General features: G+C 40.5%; 1 protein-coding gene across 3 annotated transcripts; it reads right to left on the minus strand.

Moving 5' to 3' along the window:
- Window positions 1-9,155: 9,155 nt before the first annotated feature.
- On the minus strand, window positions 9,156-20,711 carry LOC124177630 (dnaJ homolog subfamily C member 13). 3 transcript variants are annotated; one of them, XM_046560208.1, is made up of 19 exons: window positions 20,527-20,711; window positions 20,278-20,356; window positions 19,604-19,871; window positions 17,840-18,685; window positions 17,172-17,540; window positions 16,504-16,914; window positions 15,843-16,411; window positions 14,839-15,754; window positions 14,404-14,760; window positions 14,104-14,295; window positions 13,493-14,005; window positions 12,810-13,388; window positions 12,300-12,729; window positions 11,944-12,226; window positions 11,660-11,873; window positions 11,314-11,499; window positions 11,013-11,153; window positions 10,671-10,911; window positions 9,156-10,578 (listed from the first exon to the last, which is right to left on the minus strand). In XM_046560208.1, exons 2-19 carry the CDS (start codon window positions 20,343-20,345, stop codon window positions 10,463-10,465), a joined length of 6,699 nt encoding a protein of 2,232 aa, XP_046416164.1. In that variant the 5' UTR covers window positions 20,346-20,356; window positions 20,527-20,711; the 3' UTR covers window positions 9,156-10,462. The 3 variants fall into 3 exon arrangements, with proteins under 3 accessions (XP_046416164.1, XP_046416159.1, XP_046416175.1); XM_046560203.1 differs by having other exon boundaries at window positions 17,172-17,615; XM_046560219.1 differs by lacking the exons at window positions 20,278-20,356; window positions 20,527-20,711 and adding an exon at window positions 19,979-20,049 and having other exon boundaries at window positions 17,172-17,615.
- Between the last annotated feature and the right edge of the window lie 251 nt (window positions 20,712-20,962).

The raw sequence follows: 20,962 nt of genomic DNA on the forward strand, positions 1-20,962 counted from the left end.
ATTATCAAAAAAGGAAAGCTCAATTTTCTACCCTCAATCTCTATATCCAACCAAACCTGTTGCTTTATAGTCGTGGATTTTTTCCCGATAGCCGTCGTGACGAATAAATTCGAGACCGGCAAGACGTTTAACTTTTGTTTAGCCGATATTTCTTTGTAGCAAACCTCAGATATTGCTGTAACCTGACTACCCGAGTCAAGGAGAATAGTCCGATCCTCCCCCAAGATCTTTACTTTAAGATGAGGACATCTCATTACCAACGGACTCGAATTCTCGTTACTCCTGCGGTCCATTTTTCCATTCACTCCCTCTGAAAGTTCGTCAATGAAATCAAAATCGTAACGACGCGTTGCCGGACCCTTATTCAGCGCGTCGCATGAGAGTTTAAATGACCGGTAGCTCTTTCCGTTTGACTGTTTGAACTAACATTCTGACTTGTCTGTGCCCGCGTATTTATCGGCGGTGGAAAACGCGTGTCTGGCCACCGTTCACTCAGCTGAGAGCCTTGAGCTTGGGCATGACTGTTGCTAAATTGCCCGTATCTATACCTGCCTCGTGGCTGATCATAAAACCGTCTACTGTCCGAAAATCGTCTATTTTCATATCGGTAACCATTATTTCGTTCCCGTTGCTCCATATTCACTTGTCGAACTCGAACCGGAGGTCTCATAGCTACATTCTGATTTCCCGGTCGATCATCCCGAAATTTTGCTCGTTCCCTACGTATTCCGTCCAAACTTCCGAGCGTCTGGCCTATCAACGCGTCATTATTAAAATCAACCGTAGCCAACGCCTCTCTTATCCAGACCGGGTACTGTTGTATTACATTATAATTTATTTCGTATGAGGTCAGGCGCGGACTGAAATATCTCGAGTCTCTGAGCTGACGATAATAGTAAGTTTGTAACGACTCTTCGTTCGCGTTGCACCTCCGTTCTAGCCAACGATTTTTAAATAAAACTCGAATAGGAACTGAATAAAACTCACTTAGAAAATCATCCTTGAAGTGCTCGTAATCGCGAAAAGCTACTCTCAACTCAAACCATAACGCCGCTTTACCCTCCAGCGCGTGCTCTATAATATTCATTCTATTTTCATTTTTTATATTTTTTATCTTAAAGAATTTGTCCATCTCCTCGAGAAACTCTGCGGGATTTCGCTCTATTTCGTTATCGAATTTGGGCATTTTAATTTCCACATGGAAATTTTGTACGTTACCTACAATCGCTGCTATCTCCTCAAACCTATTGTACTGGCCTTGATTTATTTCGACTTGCGGATTAACATAAGCCGCCTGTTGTTGTTGCTGCTGCCGTCCGCGATCCAGAGCTGCCTGTTGTGCTTCGACCTCAGCCCGTAGCTGTTCAAGCTCGCGTCGCTGTCTCTCCAAATTCTGCTGCTCCATTTCTAACTCTCGTCGATCGGTCGCTATGACCTCGTCATCACGCAGTATCGGCATGTTTGTTTTGATTTCTTCTGCACACCTATTTGAAAAATTGTAACGCTTAAATTTCTGCTTAGCTATTCTACCTGATTTTGTCACGTAGGTTTCCGTACGCTTTTCTTCCATACGCCTTATCACGATTTATAACAAATTAATCTTTTGTTTATTATATATTAGCGTCGGTTTCGTGCCATAAGTTGGGCGCCATTTGTGAGATTATAGAATTAACAAAAATATATTATTTGCGAGATTATACAAATAACCAAATATATTTAATTCTGGGAATCTAGCTTCACCAGTCCTACGTCAGCTTTTCTTTCTTTACGACAATCAAATATTAGAATATCGGTTCACTAACCGTACGATCCCTACAGGGCGAAATTACAATTGTCTGAGCAACTTATCTTTTTAGATGCCTCGTCGATCGCTGGCTCTTTCTTTTAGACTCCGGGGACTCTCGGATGGTGATTTGGCGGAGAATTAATTTGTGGAATCTCCCGATGTTCAACTCGATCGGGATGGGCCGTCCGTATCCAGTCCACGTTCTCCTCCCTTCCTCCTTCTCCAGTTGTTATAAATTGGCACGCGTCTGACCTCTTCAACGTCCCCGGAGAGAAAGAGGAAGAGATCCCGTGGTCCCCGAAAATCTTACCCCTTTCGCTGGCCGCGCGAATACCGCGAACGTATCGGCTATTAACGCTACTCGGCGCCGCGTCACCGATCTCCTCTAATTTAACATCTTAGTGGCCTAATAAGGCCGCGAATATTTGAACTTCGGATCGGCACTTACAGTGTGCTCGGAATTGCTCTGCGGTACCTTCAGGGATTCGCCGGGTTGCGCCTGGATTCGAGTCAGTCTCTCAAATTAGCCGCACATAAGAGCGCAGATATCTGAAGCGTAAATCGCAATAGGTTCATCGGCTGACACGGGGTGTGCCAATTATACGGACGGTACGTAAAGTCGATTGAGAAGAGGTCCAGGGAGGGGGTTGGAAAGTCTCGGCTCGCTCTCGTTAACCGGGGCTGATCGGCCGTTTTATCGCCTAGTTACGGCAAACCACCGGAGCAACTGCGCCCACGCACCGCGCGTGCGGCTCGGTTCTCCGTTTTTCTTGCGAAATTTTTTCACGACCTATTTCTCTACGCGATCAAAGTTCTGCACTGATTTCAATGTCTCGGGCTCTCGCACCCCTCCCTCCCTTCGACTCGTTCTGGACTCGTATTTTGTTGTTTTAACGCAGTAACGTTATATTACGATGCAAGACGAATTAGAAACTTTTCGGTATAGATCTCCTGCATCTTGACTCGTTTTAGATAAAATTAACGGAAATTTGACTGATTCTGAACAACGCTTTGTTCCATAAAGATATTTCCGGAAATTGTGCGAACCGTTGCATAGCAAAAAATACTACGTTCCGTTGAAGAAGAGATTCGTCTTCAGGCAGCGATGACTCTCACAATCAGAATTCATTCTCTTTCAGTTTGCTTGCCCACCGAAAATGTTGAATAATTGTAATTGATCGATTCGTTTAATTTCACCGCGAAGCATCGGACAATCCGGCGCGTGCAATTAAAACGCTCGATGGAACACGATCGCTAATAAATCGTGCAAGCCTCCGCGTTTCATTCGCAACGCGCACACTCTGCGCAAGCAAAAGACTCGTAACCGGACCGGTAATACAAATCGATCGCTCGTAAGAGCGGACAGGTCGGGTCGGAATGACGAATATCGATGAGGCCTCGATCGCGTCGATCGTTGACGATACGACACCTTCGAAAGGACGTACCTATACTCCGTGCGCAAATTGCGACGTCGATAAATAGCAACTGCAGCGATGTAAGAATAGAGTCGAGAGTAAAATTGATAATTTAAAATGAGAAAACGCGTAAGACTTACCGCCGGTACGAAGTAGGTCGCTAACGATTTTCTTGCAATCAGATACCGCTGATGATATTCGTACGTGCGTACACGTTGGATCTACAAATTATATGTAGACATACCGATCACGCACTCTGCTGCACTGGTGATAGAACGGTAGGCACATTTATTAAATAAACAGTCACGGGATACCGATTAACAATAAGACCACTAAACGCTGGTAGGCAATATTTTTTATCGATATTTTCAAATACAATTAAACACAGATACCATTATTTTAATGAGGGATTGCACGAAAAAAATTACAATCCCATGATTCTTCCCGTTAATTGTTTTCATAAGGTTCATCCGTCACCTCGGAATTCAAGTATAAAAATAACTTATTCTTTGAGGGCTTGATAAGCCTTAGACGTCAAAGTGCTTCGTGCGTAACTGTAGTTGTGGTGAGAGTATGTAACGTGGGCAAACACATACGTATACCTAAACACCGCAGGTGTGTACCAAAGTGGCGTCTTTAAAGGTGATTCGATTGAGAAGAATAAGGCATTCGTGCGTTTTTTTTTTTCCAAGTTTAATTCTTCAAATTTGTCGTTACCTTGTTTTTTTTTCAAAACGTCTACGGCCAAACAAATGGAATATAGGATCGCGGTTGTTTGTCAAGCACTCTAAACTCGTCGGGACACGGCGAGCTTTTACGCGGGAACAGCACGTGGACCCTGCGGACTTGCCGATGCTGCGGGGAACGCGTGCTGCTGAAGGACTGCACCGCTGGGGCCAAAGTATGATCGTACACGGCCAAGGTGTTGCTCCCTCGAATACACCATCCGGACTGCGGGTAGAGATGGAAGATGAAAGATGGAAGATGGAAGATGCAGGATATGCAGCCTCTGCTTTTCCTTCTCTCCCCGTCCCCTACCTATACACCTATTCCCTCTCGTTCTTTATATACTGTCAGCTCTTACGACTTGCTACTCCTTGTCAGTAGTCATGTTCGCATAAGTCAAGCGGCAAGTTGTCGTATACCACTTTATAACGCGAGGTGAGACGCGGGGTGCAATAATCGAGAATTCTTTAGCCAGAAACGGTGTGCGTTTAACGCGAGCACTTGTCGTGTAATAACCGTATAATGTTACGAAACGCGGATAAAAATGACTTCGAATTTATGAGAAGGGCACAAATTACGAAATGTAATTTACATTTACGGGGTGTATAGGTAATTGTTTGCTTTTCCGTACGGCTGGCGGACAACTGTCACGTGAATTTATGCATTATATCGTAATTGTACATGTAAATGCAAATTCATGTCTCGACAGTGGAGTCGTGAAATCGCACTTTACGCACTGCCGAGCCTCGAGAGCTCGACGAAGGCGTCGCACGTCACTTAATTGGATTTTTCGAATTCAATTTCAGGAGTCTATGCAGACTCACCGAGTCTCTCCCATTAGCCAAGACCTCCGCGACGTAAAAGATACGCACTTGCGTGTAATGTGCAGGTCCGAGCGTACGCAAGCGGGTCGTTAGCTTCGAGGAATCACTTGACCAAGTCGTAAACGAATACGGGAAGAGAGGTGCCGCCGTGGGTCCCTCGATGCACGGGGGACAACGAGTACGGTTCTACGGGAGAAGATTGCAAGGCTCTTGAGATCAAGGCAATAAACACTGCCAGCTTGACTGTTTAGACATTCTATGGGGTTCTTAGCCGCAAGCTACACTTGCCTGCTTAGGTTACATCCTTCAAGCTTAAGGGAACATCCTAGTGTAACGGTTCGAAAAATGGTTGATTTTCGCGATTTTTTCTCGATGGTCAGAATACGCTGATTGATCTGATTATTTTTTTTTTTTATGTCTAATAAAGGCATTCACGAAGAACAGGAAATAAATTTTCAAACGTTTTTTTTTTTTTTACACTTATTTTATAAGGTTGAAAATGACATAAAAAAAAGAGTCCCCACGGTGGACACGGTGTTGGCCGCGAATATTATCTGAAACAAAATTTGTAAAAAGATTATTAATCTGTATGACAGCCATTATCTTGCTAGTTTTTTTTTTCCATTTATTATTATAAATGATAAAAAGGCGAGGGCTTGAAAAAAAATGATCGAATTTAGCCTGCTTTTTCAACAGTTTTTCGCTAAAAAAAATATCAAGATTACGAAGAAAAAAAAGCTTCGGTAACAAGATAAAGAATAGCGCAAAGAATGTCGTGTCAAAATTAGACACGAATAGCTTGAAAACTCTTCCTTTGAGAGTGTCCACCGTTTTGAGAAACCACGTTTCGCGAAAACTGTTGAAAGAAATGTTAAAAACATAAAAACGGGCGTCCAGAAATTTATTTTCTGTTATTCACATAAAAAATCGGACAGATCAGCGCATTTTAACTATCAATAGAAAAATCGGGAAAATGAGTTATTTTTCAACCCGTTACACTAGGATGATCGCTTAAAGCAACACTCGGAAGTATGAGATAAAACTGCGTGCAGAATACACCTTCTCGCTCCTGATATTGCATATCAATATTCGCAACTGCACTCTGTACAATACCGCAAAGTATATAATTAAATACCCTTGGGCGTAGATCGCATCAATCAATTTCAGCGGTGAAAAAGTTTCTCGGGGTTTGTGACAAGGCAATTTATCCGTCGGTATGTGCCGCGCACCTTCTACCTACCATACGTCTTTCCCTCACCGAGTCCATTTTTCTTCCTTTTATTCTACGCCCGTATAACTCTGTATTTAGTGGACTTGCACCGTACCGCGCGTTATATGTTTACCGATTATTATAACCTGGGTAAGGTACTTGTTAATTTGTTAAGTACCTTCTGGCACCAAGGCGCCAGCGATAACTATGCCATACATAATTTGTTCACACAAGTGACGTGTTGGTATGTATACATATTTTGCTACTGGATATAATTTTGAAATGAAAAATCGTCGCTTATACGAACGGCTAACTAAAACCGCTTCGTTGCGCCGCGCCGCGCCGCAGAAGGAAAGTCGAGCTTTACTCGACGTTCTCAATGAAGCGCCTCTTTCGACTCCTGCAAAGGTCGGCGGCGGGTATACCTCCTACGTTTGCTTGGAAACTCAAACTAACCGACGCTGCTTGAAAAATACTCAAGTACAAAGTGTGCGCTGGTATTTGTAAATGGTAAATCGACATTTTTTCTCCCTTCGGCCGTCTACACCTCATCCTTGCAGTACTCTTTGCAGTCCGCACCTTAGCCAAATATTGTAACGTGTGAGCATACCTATACCTATGTATACGCATTATGCATGTATGTGTATATGTATAATGTAGGTATAATGTGAGAACGTCGTCAGAGCGACGCGAGAGCCTCTCGAAACGAGGTTTGTTATACCTGTGCAGTATATGTACATATTTACGTTAAACGAATGCCCGATTTGGACAGGTAAACAACTTAGTTTGCCCGGAAGATCTTGAACTATAATAGAACTGCATCCTGAGACGCGATATGTGTTAATTGTACAGGCTGGGGGTGTACAATAATACCTGAGCAGAAATCGTATCGTCATCACGAAACGAATGAAGGAAATAAAAGAATACGGCAGCAATGAGAGAGCTAAAAAATCTACCCAGCGGTATCTCAGACTTTTGTAAAACCAGTCCCGAACTCTTTTCCCCAACGACATATGTAAACTAGCCGATGAGTCTCGGGTAGGGGTAAGAGAGTTATTGCAATCATCGCTTATTCGCGATAGAACGAATATTCAGCGTGTATATATTTCGCAAATTTATTCCACCACACGTCCGAATAAATATCGCACGAAGGGATATATCAGTTATATATCTGCCGACGTTAATGAACGACTTACAAAGTACAAATCGGCAACCGATATTGGCGCCTCGTGAAAACCAGACTGCAGACTTTAAGAAACTAAGTTATATACCTATGTGGTTTTCCACGTGAAATCGGAAGAGGTTTTAAAGTCGAATTTTTCATTTATATCATTCTCTTTTTTTCCGATCGGCCTATCGGAAGAAGCATTCCTGATTTCCTCGTAATCTTAACTTCAAACAAATGTAACTCGAGAACGAAATAAGATATTGAGAAAATTCGGCACACATTTTTTCCATCTTACATCTATCACAGAATGCCGAAACAATTTGACGCATTTACATCTCCTTGAAATCACCAAATTATTTAAAGTTTAAGATGGTCAAGTTTTATTCTCATGCGAACAATACATATACTGGAAAGTGTTGATTTTTTTCGTAAATTTTTAAACCAATTATCATTACGGGCCGATCACTCGTTACATTTCTATTGAATTTTCATTTTTAAAAAGGTTAATAATTCAAATTTTATTTAATTAAATTGAAATTTAAAAAGGTGATACGTAACGTAAGGATGGATCGGTCCATGGTGATATTTTTCATCATCGTGTCGAAGACTAAATTTCTTGGTGACTTTAATCAGATATAATTTCTTTCCACTTGTTATGAATTTACGATTCAGGGCAAATGAAACGTGTTATTGAATTTTTAAACATTTCCTCTCGTTTCACAGTAATATCCACTTGAGATCTGAGAAAACAAGAAACTTTTAGATATTTCGTAACTGAAGAACAGATTTTGAGCATAAATTTTTTGAAAAATCAAGAACGCTTCTTTCTATGGGGCAGGTTGAAGTAAAAAAAAAAAAAAAAAGAACGAAGCGACGCAAAAATTCGACTATAAAATCTTGTCTGATTTCACGTGGAAAACCGCAAAGGCCGTATGTAGGTATACGCCTTACGTGTTTAGTGACAACCGTTGACAGGCTGGTGCATGGCAGCCAAAGGAGAAAACTTGGAGAAAACGAGGTGACCCGAAGTAGTGTATTGACGTGCGGTAAGCTGCGGTACAAGATTCACGACGCTGCAGCATGTACGGCACATGCATCCCTGATAGAGGAACGGATAATACACGAAGTGTACGTACACGTATTATATGTTTGTACCCATACGTTATACGCGCAAACGAAGATAGAGCCAGGCAGGCTGCTAGTATGTGCGCGCGTAATAATCTTGAAGAGAGATCCAGAACGCGAACGGCGGATGTCCGCGGCTTCTGGGACGTCCTACGCTCCTCGGGTAACACCGTCTCTTCGTAATCCCAGCGATAAATCAGCCGTATGTAAATTAAACGATTTCAATGTTAAACTGCTTTTACTGGTCCCATCTTCGATGACGCGTACCACACGCGTGTGTAAGTATACATGGGTATACGTTACATACACGTAGTCATAAACTCGAGACTGAGATGATATATTCATACATATCATCGCTCTACATACGTTCGTTATAGATGGCTGAGGTTGCGGGTAGGATGCACGCACGTGCGTATGCGGCTCTAAACCCCGATCCCAGCCTCGCACTTACATACCTCATTTTCTTTCGGCCCCGGAAATCACATGAATACAGAGAAAAGCGAGCTCAAATAAATAATTGAAGCAAATAACAGTACTAAATTCTATAAAAAAAATAAGTCGGATACCTCCCTCTCTCATGGATCCATCAGTTCAACGCGATACAGCAGATCTGTAAGCGATCTGTAGTGTCCGGCACAATAGGACAAAGTAAGAAATCGGCAATCTTTTCGTTCACCGATAAACACCATTGATTATAAAATTACCAACCAGGTTTGCCCCTCTACACGGCGCAAAACATTACCCAAGGCTGCTGTCGAACTCAGAAAAATGATGCAACATATTATCGCTGTTGCACAATAAAACAATTGTAGCGTCACTTTCAAACATGTGCAAAATTGTATATTTTGAATATTGTTTTTTTTCTTTTTTTTTTTTTTTTTTTTTTATTACTATACAAGGACAAAAATTTTCCGTGATTTAATATATAATATATATATATACATATATACCTGTATATACATTCATTTTTTTGCATTAAATCTATAAAGCAAAAATAAAAAAAGAAAGAAAAAACTGAGATATAGACTCGGAGAAAATAATACATTGCATAAGGCGTTGATAATTATCATATTAATCAGTTAATCACTTATTTATAATAATATTACAAACAGTACAGTAATGCCTGGACTAATTCTAGATAGGCCACTATTGTAAAGCGAATGAAAACATCGTACGACATGTGAGTGTATCTTTTTTCATTTATACTCATATAAGCATCCACGCGCTCTCATAGAATTGATGATTGAAAAATTTGCGATTCAAGTAATCAGAGAATTGTTTCCTAACCAAGGACACAACGAATATTACAAATTATAAAATCTAACAAATTTCCATCCCAATATTAATTCATAAATTGATAAGCGTAGACGGCATAAGTAAATTATACAATAACGTCTTATCATGTATATCAGAATTACAGCAATGAAAAAAAGTCGTTCTATTTATAACAAGAGTAATGCATACAACAAGTTTATTTTTCTCTCTCTTTGTTTCTGCAATTCTACCAAACATTTTATTCAATCGGAATGTATTATTTCGAATATTTTTTTTTTATTATGGTCAACTAAAGTCTCGTTTCATTTCGGCAAAACAAAATGTGTACACGGACTTTGTTTTTCACTAGTGCGACTGACGCGATAAAGGAAATACGCATGCAATACGTGTAGGAACTCTTCACTCGCCAACTACAACAGCAATTTACCCGTCATTCCATGTGTAAAAGGTCTGACTCTGCATGTCTTACGTTTGTGGACACTGAAATTATATTGGTAAGTACGGCGACATGTAACTTCTTTTTTCTACAGGTAATCAGGTGTTTCCTGATTAATATAGGGTGATCCCGAGTAATGTATATGTATTTATGTACACGTATCTGAGCATGTAAGATCTAAACTGTGATAGTAAAGAACGGATTTCAAATAGAATGATCAAAGAATAGAAAAGAGTAATTAGTTAAGCAAAAAATCAACCCTAAATATGCGCCAATCATTACAGCAAATATGTATGTGCATATCAAAATTGTCACTTATTATAGATAGAAAGACGTCTTGATCTTCGAACGATGATATTTTACGAATTAAGTCGTATTGAAATGTGGCCGATAAGCATTAATAACGGTACCTTCCAATTTTCCAACAATATACCAGCTACTGTTTTTTTTTTCTTTTTTTTTATCACTGTTTCAAATATTTAGCCATCAGAATTTCATCAAATGTTATCGTTCCTATTAATCACATTGTCTTCTTTGTCGACTGGTGGGGGACCTGTGGGAAGTGTGGCACTTGGTCCTGCAGTTAGATAACCCGCAGACACCGGTACACCAGCTTCAATAAAATTGATGAAAAAAAGATAAGAAAGGTCGAACAATGAAAATGACACGATAACGTTACACCAATGTAATTGTGATTTCAGTTACCAGTCAAATAACCCGCAGTGGGTGTGTTGGATATAAACAAATCGTGCATCTGGTCTTTGTACTCTGCCCAAACAGAGGATTTGTCTAATATCGCTGTGATTTTTTCACCCAGCAACAGACTCCGTGTCATTGCTTTCAAGGCCTTCACTATTTGAGCCTTTGTCGTGCCAGGATTATCAATGGTGTCTAATCTACCCTCCAAAAGTGTCAAAAGGTACGGGACCATCTGTGCTTCTAATGCCTGCAAGCATGATGCAAAAATTTATCGCTTACAGATAGACAAAAGTCAAAACTAAGTTAGAAAATGTTATGATATCGCGATTATGAATAGCAATAGAGCACCTGCTTCACAAGCCTGTCCTCGTTCGTTGAGAATAATCTGTTTAATGCCTCGCAAGCTATGGCTATCATGTCTTTCCTCGATTGCATTGCATACTTTAGAGGACTTATACACTCTGTCTGACATATTGATGTTATACATATCTGAAATTGAAATTCATGTAGGTGCTATCTCGGTGTAGTGACAATAAAATAAAAAATCATTGTATCAGCTTCTGAGCCCGTGAAGGCAGATAGTAAGAGCTCTCTGTTAGAATCAAACTGTTTTAGTTTGAAAACGTGATTAAAAACTTCCATTTCCTACCTCACTAGCGGCTAATTGGTGCAATATTAATATGGCAGCTTTGTAGACGGCCGGTTGACTATTGGGAACAGACATTTGTCGACATAACTTTGGTATATGGCCTAGAGATGGTACCTGATCAGCCAACGCTGGCTGAGCTTGCAACAAGCACACCAAAGCTTGCGCAGCTAACTCTAGCAAATCGGTCTAGCAAGAAAAAAATGGGTAGAGTTACAGAGCATTTTAGAGAACCAAGTTTCCCAAAAATCACTACACGTCAAAATGGAAACAAAATTTTGCATCGGAGCGTATGTAACTTCCACACTAAATTAATGGAAATCGTGGAAATAAATCGACAACCACTCACGTCAGTTTTTTCCTTTGACATTAGAATCAATGTCGTATCCATCAGCTCGCTCAAAAACTCTTTAGGTTTTCTGAGGGCCCATGTAGGACTGGCTATAAATAATCTGAGGTAAACTCCAGCTACCACAGGTTCATTACTTCCGATATCTATGTTAGTCTGCATTTCAGGCAACTTCAGATTTGTATTTGGATTCAGTCTCTGGGCTGCATAGTGTCTGAAATATCAAGATTGGTCGTATTCTATCTTGAAATATATAGAGATACCGGATAGTAAGTTATAATTACTCTTCTTTCATCTCGGAAACAATTCTGGAAACTCTGTTCTTTGAGTCGTCATCCCAAATTAACTCTGGATTTTCATGTCTAGATTCGAACATATGTACACATTGCTTAGGCGCATCTCGGATTGCCTCGCTGAACAACCGTGGCAAGAATTTCGACAAATCGAGCTTTACTTTTGGCCCAGCTAACTTGTCGGAAGACATTTTAGCCAGTAAATCGGCAGCGGCTTCCCGTATTTGGGTATTGTTGGAGTTGCAAAATAAATCAAGAATGTACACAACAGCACCTGAAACAACACCGCAAAGCCTGTAAGTTACCTTCAAATAAATTTAGCAACACCAAAACTAACGTCGGGGTACCTTTGGTCAAAGCATCTTTTACTATTTTCGTAGTACTCATCAAGGCATACAATGTTTCCAAGGTCAGAAGCTGGCACTCGGTCAAACTGTGCAGGCACAAAAGTAAATGCACCACTACCTCATTAGCGGCAATATCGTTGACGCACTCTTGATTTTTAGTGACATTATTAATAACTTCCAGAGCTCCCTTTTGGATTGGCTTGAAGCTGTTGCAACTCAACAGTCCAAAAAGTAACTTGAAGTGACCAATGCACTGCATTTCTACACCGGGATTATTTTTTATCACATTTTTTAGAGCGTCAAGGGATATTACGATATGCCTCAATTTTTCCTGATCCTTCTTTAACAATGCAACACTTCCGACAGAAGCTAAATAAGCAGCAGACTTGGAGAGAAAGTCGAGGAGGTCTATTGTAAAGCCCTTCGGATTCTGAAAATTTTCTAGATAAAGTTTTCCGAATCATCAATTATGTTACAGAGGCATTGGCCTTTCCTGAACAAGCCGCTTACCTCAATTGGGAACGTTGGCTGTTCATTATAAATTTTAACAAAGATTTCCCCAATTATAAGTTCATTGCTATGCGCCGTATATTTAAACTCAGTGAAATCATGTTCAAAGTCTCCATTGCCACTCAGTCTTTCTTGCCGCTTTGATTCTAAGTACTCATTTAGTTCTGCCCTGGTACCGTTGTCCCATATCAAATACGGATTTGAGCAATTTGAATTGAGAATTTTCAGGATTTCTTCAGGTTTTTCCTTGCCAAGCTGACGGGCCAGATACAGGGTGAGGGTGCTTTCCAGTGCAGCCACGGTAACGGGATTAACTGGTGTTTCATTATCGCCAGTCATATAGCCACCCAGCCTAGCACATGCCCTCACCGCAAGCTTAGCCAAGTTGTTTGAAACTTCTTGCCGATTTTCATCCTGACTTCTTTTCACGCCACCTTCCTCCAACGTGTAATCGTAGTTGAACATGAAGAGGAGCAAATGCCACAGTGCTCCCGACTGCAGCAACTGCATCTGGAGCACGCTATCGGTTGCTAAGGATGATACACACTCCGTTGCCACAGAGCAGAGTTTCGTTAAATGCTGAAACAAGTTATCCGGTCCGCAAGTTATTTGAAAGTACATTGAAGAAAAGAGCTTTGCTCATAATTCCGAGCAGATTGTCATCGTAAATACGCCAGCCGTACCTTGAAATATAAGAGCCTGCAGAGATCCCTGACCAATTGAGGCAACTCGACCATCTTTTCTCTACACCCTCTGAACAACCCGGCAACAGCAAAGCATCTTGTGATATGTGTACAAACTTGAACAGCGACGTCATTGGGTTTACTTGAGTTATTTAAGACTGAAACGCATCTTGAATATGCTTCTAACATAACTTCCAGGCCACCTTCTCTCCTCAATTCTTCGGCATTTAAAGCAGAACAGTGAACGGTATGATAGGCAAGTTCGCTTGCTGCGGCCAGGAGAGGTGCAGACTTTGAGAACAATTGATCATCATTGGTCTCAAACTTTATTGTCTTAATCAGTTGTGGGTAACCCGCGTATTTGTACGGCTGAAGCTCATCAGCGTATCGATGGAACAGAATACTCTGCGTTCGAAGGATGAGAACAATGTTATCCGGGTTTGGACCATCCGCGGTCCAACAGCTACGGCTACACAGGAATTCGTATGCTTGATTAACAGCTTCGAATTTATCCTAGAAAATATTAAACGTCAAGACAAGTATGTTCGTAAGTTTTCAACAGATCTGTAGTAGTCCACGCTCGCTCAAAGAACAAGTCATTGGCTCCTTACCCTGCCATCAGGATTTTTATCTGGATGATACATTTGTGCAAGTTTATAATAAGACTTTCGCACAGTAGCTTCATTGTGCTGTTTCCCACCGGCTAATCCCAAAACTCTGTAGGCATCGTCCACTGTCATCACCGGTGGCTTTTTTTCCACCTCCTTTTTCCATGCATCCAACACATCTTTCAGCAACCTTACCTGATAATAAATAATGCTTGATTGAATTGTAACGAAAGATACACCTTATTTATCAAGAACTTTCAGTTTAAAAAAATGTTACACCTATGTAAAACAAAATATACTTACAGGGTCAGGTATCGGCCACTGGGGAAATTTGTTTGTATCACAAAGATGCCTGAGGTAAAATATTTGACAGAACAGTTCATTCTCAAGCTGAGGATATCTTATAGCTGGTATAGGGATGTATTGGTAGCGAGCCAGTGTGTGGCTTCGTAGTCTAGGCGAGAAGTCTGCTATATGCGCAGCCACTTTTTCTATTAACATCCTGCGCATTTCAGCATTCCAGATGGCTTCTGGTGTGTCAAAGTCACCCAAAAATATCTGTGCAAACTTTTCTGCTCCGTGATTCTCAAGGTAGCTAACCATAGCATCTGGCAAAAGCTGGCCCAATATACTCCTCTGCATTATGTCAGATGCTGTGTTCTGAGTTGACAAAATGTAAACAAACACATCAATGTACAGATGATCTAAAAACGGTAAGACAATTTAAGCTGCACTTACTTCATCACCCCTAAACGCCTGTTTGGTGTGCGTCAGCTGCAAAAATCTTGCAACCGGTAGAACGTTGGACCCAGTATACATCAATATGAAGAAAAAGATTCCCGTTAGATAGATTTTTGACACGTCTGGATTATCCTTCATCACTTCGCATAGCAAAGTCGATACTCTCTCTACTAAGACTGGATCGAAAGTCAAGAGTAACTGAACTACATGTGGCATACACTGAGGATCGGAAAGTAGCCTTTTAACGCGAGGCAGTGGCCGAATTATAGCATCATCAGCATCTCGACTTGGAAAGTATTCGCACATTTTGATGAGAATGTTCAAAACTAGGGTTGCCAATTCGCTTTCATTTATTACTGGACTGCCTTTGGCAACTAAAGTCCACTTCAACTGAGGAACTTGCATCACCATTCGCCAACCATCTAACCCCTGTGCCCAGACCTTAGTTTTGTTGTTAATTTTACCAGCTGCATATAATTTCTTCAATTCAGTGATGCAAATTGGACCTTTTCGCTGGTCTCCGTCATTGTAGTACCATTCTTTCTCCATGGCCCTTTCTTGATCTGGTCCTGCCTCTATGACATTCGTCTGAGTCGGAACAACAGCACGCGACGTGTGCAAGTGAGCCAATGTCAAGAGATCGACCAGAGTCCTAACGCCATTTTGGTCCATAATATCTTTAACATTTCTCCGATGTAGTATCAGCTTATTTATAAACATAACTAACCGATCACGCTCCATCCTATCTGAACACCGTTCAAGCATACCAACTATGTACTTAGTGTCGGAAAAAGGGCCAATGTCTTCAAAATATCGACCGTACACGATAGTCATTGCTTGCAGGCAAAGGCACTTCATTTCAATTTTTGTAGTCAACAGGAATCTATGATACAAGTCGTTGAAAAATTCATACCTACAATGAAATAGGGCGTTAATCTCATATTTCTTTTAATGTACCGAAACTAGATACATTTTGAACAATGAATATCACATCGACTTACGACTTCCTTATAGGGCTATCAGGACTGTCTTCCTTCTCTAATAGCAGTCGGAGATAATAATCACCAATTTTCACTTCGTCGGACAAAGAATGATACTGTACTTCGAATTCTCTGTGATTCCAGGCTATCAAAGTGCCACCCGACAAATCCTTGTCAGAGCTAAAAGCTCTTATTTCGTTTTCCAAAGCGGTTCTCAACTCCTCTCGTGTTTTGTGGTTCCAGATTAAATTCGGCAGCGCATGATCTTGATTAAATTTGTAATAAAATAGCTTCCAATTTGCTTCGGACTTAATCCGTTCTCTACGCTTTCTCAGCACAATTGGTCGTTCTTTAATTTTTTCACGGCGCTCGATACCCACTCTAGCTCCCCAGTGTTGAAGGGCGTTTTCCACATGTCTTTCAAGTACTCGCATTTGACGCTCAATGGCTATCCATTGTGGACTTTTTCTGTTTTTCGAGGCATGATCGATCGCAATTTTTAAATTATCACGATTATTCAATCGTTCTTCTTCCAGAAACGAATCCGGCACTTTCTCCTCTGAATCCAGATAATTCAGCAAACCAACTGGCTGTAATTACAAATTCAAAATAAGTCACTCAGAAATTTAAACAGTGTCAGTGACGGCAGTACGCAAGCAGATAACTATTGTCAAGCATGTACCATTATTCTCTTTAGTAACCCCATCGCAGTAGGGTGTCCGGTGACCCACAAGCCCACCAAATGTCGGCACAATTGTCGATGTGTCAAAAGTCTGCCATCACTGCCCAGAGTGAATAAGCTATTCAACAGATGTCTCGGCAAAGCACCCTCGGCTAGTGCCAATTCTTGCATTTTTGCTGCAATTTCTGGTGCTCCTTCCTCAATTATAGCCCGCATCACAAGCCCTGCTCCTTTGACAACTGCTAACGAAGGATGTTGAAACAGTCGAAACAACGATCTACCCCTAGCAGCGACCATTTCCAGTAAATTATCAAAGTGTTTGCCATCTGTTGTTTCGCTGTATGGTACACAGAGCGCGAATGTTAGGAAATCCAACATGGCAGAAACCACAAGAGCTCCTGTGCCATGATTCTAAAATATTTATAAATAATGGAAAATCACATAAAATGAGAATTTTATCCCCAGTGTTTTTCATCCAATCAATTAATTTCATTTTGAAGAAATATAGTTTATTACCACCCTACACTGGACTTCATAAATTAAGACTGTGAAACTAATTGTGGTTGATTTGGGAATGCGAAAATGACTTAGGGTTTGATGAGTGACTCAAAATGTTCCGAATGACAACAGAAAACATGTACGTCGTAATTCTTTTGTCAAATACTCACAACGTGGCTGATCCACATATCTAGAAGACTGTCAAGGAACTTGGTACTACTGAGTAGACTGCTTTTGTTCAATTGTTCTTGTCTTAAGTCACAGTCTTCGTGCATGGGCTGCATGAGAGCACAAATACAATCCATTGCTGCTTGCGTCACTCCACAATCTTGTCGCTTCAATGCTTTGACAACCTTATTCCCAATGGCTTCTCTAAAGCCTGGCAACGTTGTGAACGCTGTGAAACCAACTTTGCTTGCAACTAGCCTTCTTAGGGCATGAAACTGCGCCTCGACTTCGCTATTAGTTTCCAGTTCCTTGCTCACTAAAGCATTCAGGGCGCCGAGAATTACCTTGTCTTTGTTCTCGGTAAATAGGCCCTGTAAATAGTCATTTGTAACCCTGTGGACTTGAAGTTGTAACGTAGTTACAGTCCAATCAAGCGGTTTATTATCCTGAACAAGAAATATCACAGGTTGGTTCTAAACAAGGTATCTCCTCAAAGAGCAAGTTATCGAACCAATCGAGTGAACGACACAATTACAAAGCATGCTCGACGGGTAACACAACAATTTGTCATTCGTCAGTTACTGACATTATTACAGGAAATTTGAGGTGAAAGACCATGTCTCCACTTTGTAAATACAAAAACAAGTAACACTTATTGAAGATTACTCACATCTTGGGAGGTGGAATAGTGTAGCCCGTTGTATGGAGCGTTTGCATTGAATCTTTCCAACATCTCGGAGAATGATTTATTCCCGGGTGGTTGTTGCAAAAATTTTACATGAGAAGTCTCGACTTCTTCATCGACAGGCAGGTTCAATGGACCGAGTCTCTTGCCACGAGATATAGGATACATTTTAACATGAACATCTCTGTTCCCAGATGCCCTAACACCATCTAGTAAAGAAGCGAGTAAAGAATCCCTGTCAGTGGTTGTGTAACTCCGCATTTGACCATTCAGGTACTGTATCGTGAACAATTGCGGATTTGAATTATCTCGAACCAGAGTAAAAATATCAGACAATGGTCTGAGGGTGCAAATGCTATACGTCTGAGGGTCTCTTTCAACAAGGCAAGTATCTGAAAGGCATAATGTTCTTCGTTGAGGATCCGGGTGCCTGGATGACAGCTTGTGAACAGTGAACTCTGATACACTGGTTATGTGCTCATCGCCACTGAACTTTCCCAGTCTTTGAGTGAGAAAATCGTCGAGGATTATTTGTTCTTTCAATACTTTTATATTGATTCCCAAGTTATTTAGTGCCGATTCCAGCATTTTTTTCTTTATCTCTTCAATTTGATGCGAGGCAAATAGGTGCAGACGTCCAAAGCCCCCACATACTATCACAAAGCCACCTGGGTAGTCTTTCATTGTAGCAAGGCCTTCAAAATCCTTGTAACAATAGCTAGCCAATAACATGTTTGTGGCAGGATCCAACTGATCAAGACTAAATGGTGTCACCTCAAGGACCACGGGCAATCTCGTATCCGACCAATGATGCTTATAAGCTTGGTATCTCTGAGAAAAAAAATGTATAATCTTGAACCCACAATTGTTGAAATAATCAAAACACTGGAGAACTTGTGTAAGGCAAAATGATTAATGGTGAACAGGGCTGAAGCTAGTAGCCAGAATTAGCAGCCAAACGTTCTAATCTTGATTCGAATAAGGTAGTGAACTCCGAAAATGAAATTTTTTTAAAATACGAGGAACACCCGATACTTTTATACAATTACGAGTATAAAGCTGAAATGCTTTTCACTGTTTGCAAAAATGTTAACACTTTTGGCTGCCAACTTCAGCTTCATTAATGGTAAGATAACAGCATTTTTGACAGCAAATTTGAATTTATGAACAATAATCAACTAGAGTATTGACGAAATTCTCTCGCACCATTCACTCATGCCTAAAATTGTGTTTTAGTAAATATGGAGCTTTGATCCATGTAGCCTGCAGTATTAAATGACCATATAGTTGATAACGCGATATACAGGGCGTCCAAATGTAAATCACACATTATAATATTGCTATTGGAAACTGTTTGAAACAGTAATTGTGTGGTTACTAGGGGGACACAATCTGCTGATATCAGTTCTGTCGTATCACTGCTTCCGAGATACTGACCCAAACTAGATTTTCTTAAATGGCTAACGATTTTTTTACCAATACAAAAAATTTACCCTACATTAAGACAAATTCGAAGATAGGTGGTAAAAGTGCCCAGTGATCGCGCTTCGCAAATTATCGCTATGGAAAATAAAAAATCCATAGCCTTCTGCTTGGATATTGCATCTTTTGTTCAGATATTATAATGCGTGATTTACACTGGGACACCCTGTATACTTCTATCGTACCTGTCGCATTGTATTTTAAAGCATAAAACTGCAGCATTAGTAGAAAGTAACTTTAATTACATAATCGTAATGGGAAACCCACCAAAATCTCCTTTGGTTTTTCTGCAAATTGATTTCTGAATTTCAAAGCCTCAGTCAAAAGTTGTAACCTGTACTCAGAGCTGAATCTCATAGTATCTACTTTTCGTTCCTTGCGCATCGTGATACTAAACTCATACAGGCCAGTCTGACTTTTATTTGTCGGCTGTAGGCTGATAAAATCTGAATATGCCCACTTATTAGTAACCTCGAGATTGCCGGGATTATATGTTGTAATACCCATGGATCCGATAGAGAAAACACGTTTGTACCTAAAACATTAAGAGGAACTTTATATATGACACATTTTGTTTTCGTCGATAGTGACTGCAATGTTCTTCTCAAGTGGTTATAAAGCCCTAAAGATGTTTTTATTCACCTTCACACGATGTCATTTTCAGAGTCCTTTGTAATGGACCACAGTCAGATATCCAGTTACGGATACACTTACTGATAAGCATATTCATTTGTGTAAGTAAACACAAGTGTTTATCTTTAGAGTGAAAATGTATGTGCAAGTTTTACTAATACAGAAATCATCCACCGGTAAAAAACAAATACAGGAAGGCAGAAGCATAGTACGAGCCATTGCAGGGGATAAGAAAAACATCTGATGAAAGTGTATTGACCAGCGAACAAAAAAAAAAAAAAAAAAGGAAAAAATACGAAACTGCTTACTTTCCCTTCCACGAGTGTTTAGTGACAAGAAAACAAGCCACATCTTGATTATCCTTTATCGGCATCATTGTCTCATTTCCTGTAAATATTTCGTTAACTTATTTAAAAACAATAATTATTATAGATTGTGAATACTGTGAATAATTATAATAAACTTATGGGAACTGTCAAACGTATCGCATAACAACGTGTTCTTTGATAATAAACTCACTACGGAATAAACAATAAGTATTATCTAAATCAACTTACATTTACGAGTGGGACTCTGTAGAAACAAATATAATTCAAACAGTATTTACTACTAATTCATGACATAAATGTCATTTTCGATAACTTTTCCAACCTATAAGTGCCGCCATGATACCTTGGCCTAGGGGGTGTCACGCTAATGGAAATGGGCACTCGGAGACCCCCTTTAGGGTGTATTCCGAAATATACTCGCAGTACTGCAAGTACTGGCAACCGCGTTCCGAAATCGCGCGACAGCTTACTGCACGGTCTTACATACAGGTCTGGTAACTAGTAGGGTGGGGAATGACTCAGATAATGAGGCAAAACCGTGGTTCTCGTCTTCGCCGTCTGCAGCGCTGCCCCCTCGGGGTGAGCCAATTTTTTCGGAATCAACAATCCTGAATAACACTCAAAAATGAAAAAAGATGCGAATAAAAAATGATTGAGATGTTTA

Source organism: Neodiprion fabricii, chromosome 1 (genome assembly GCF_021155785.1).
Source record: "Neodiprion fabricii isolate iyNeoFabr1 chromosome 1, iyNeoFabr1.1, whole genome shotgun sequence".
In the NCBI taxonomy this organism is placed as follows: domain Eukaryota; kingdom Metazoa; phylum Arthropoda; class Insecta; order Hymenoptera; family Diprionidae; genus Neodiprion; species Neodiprion fabricii.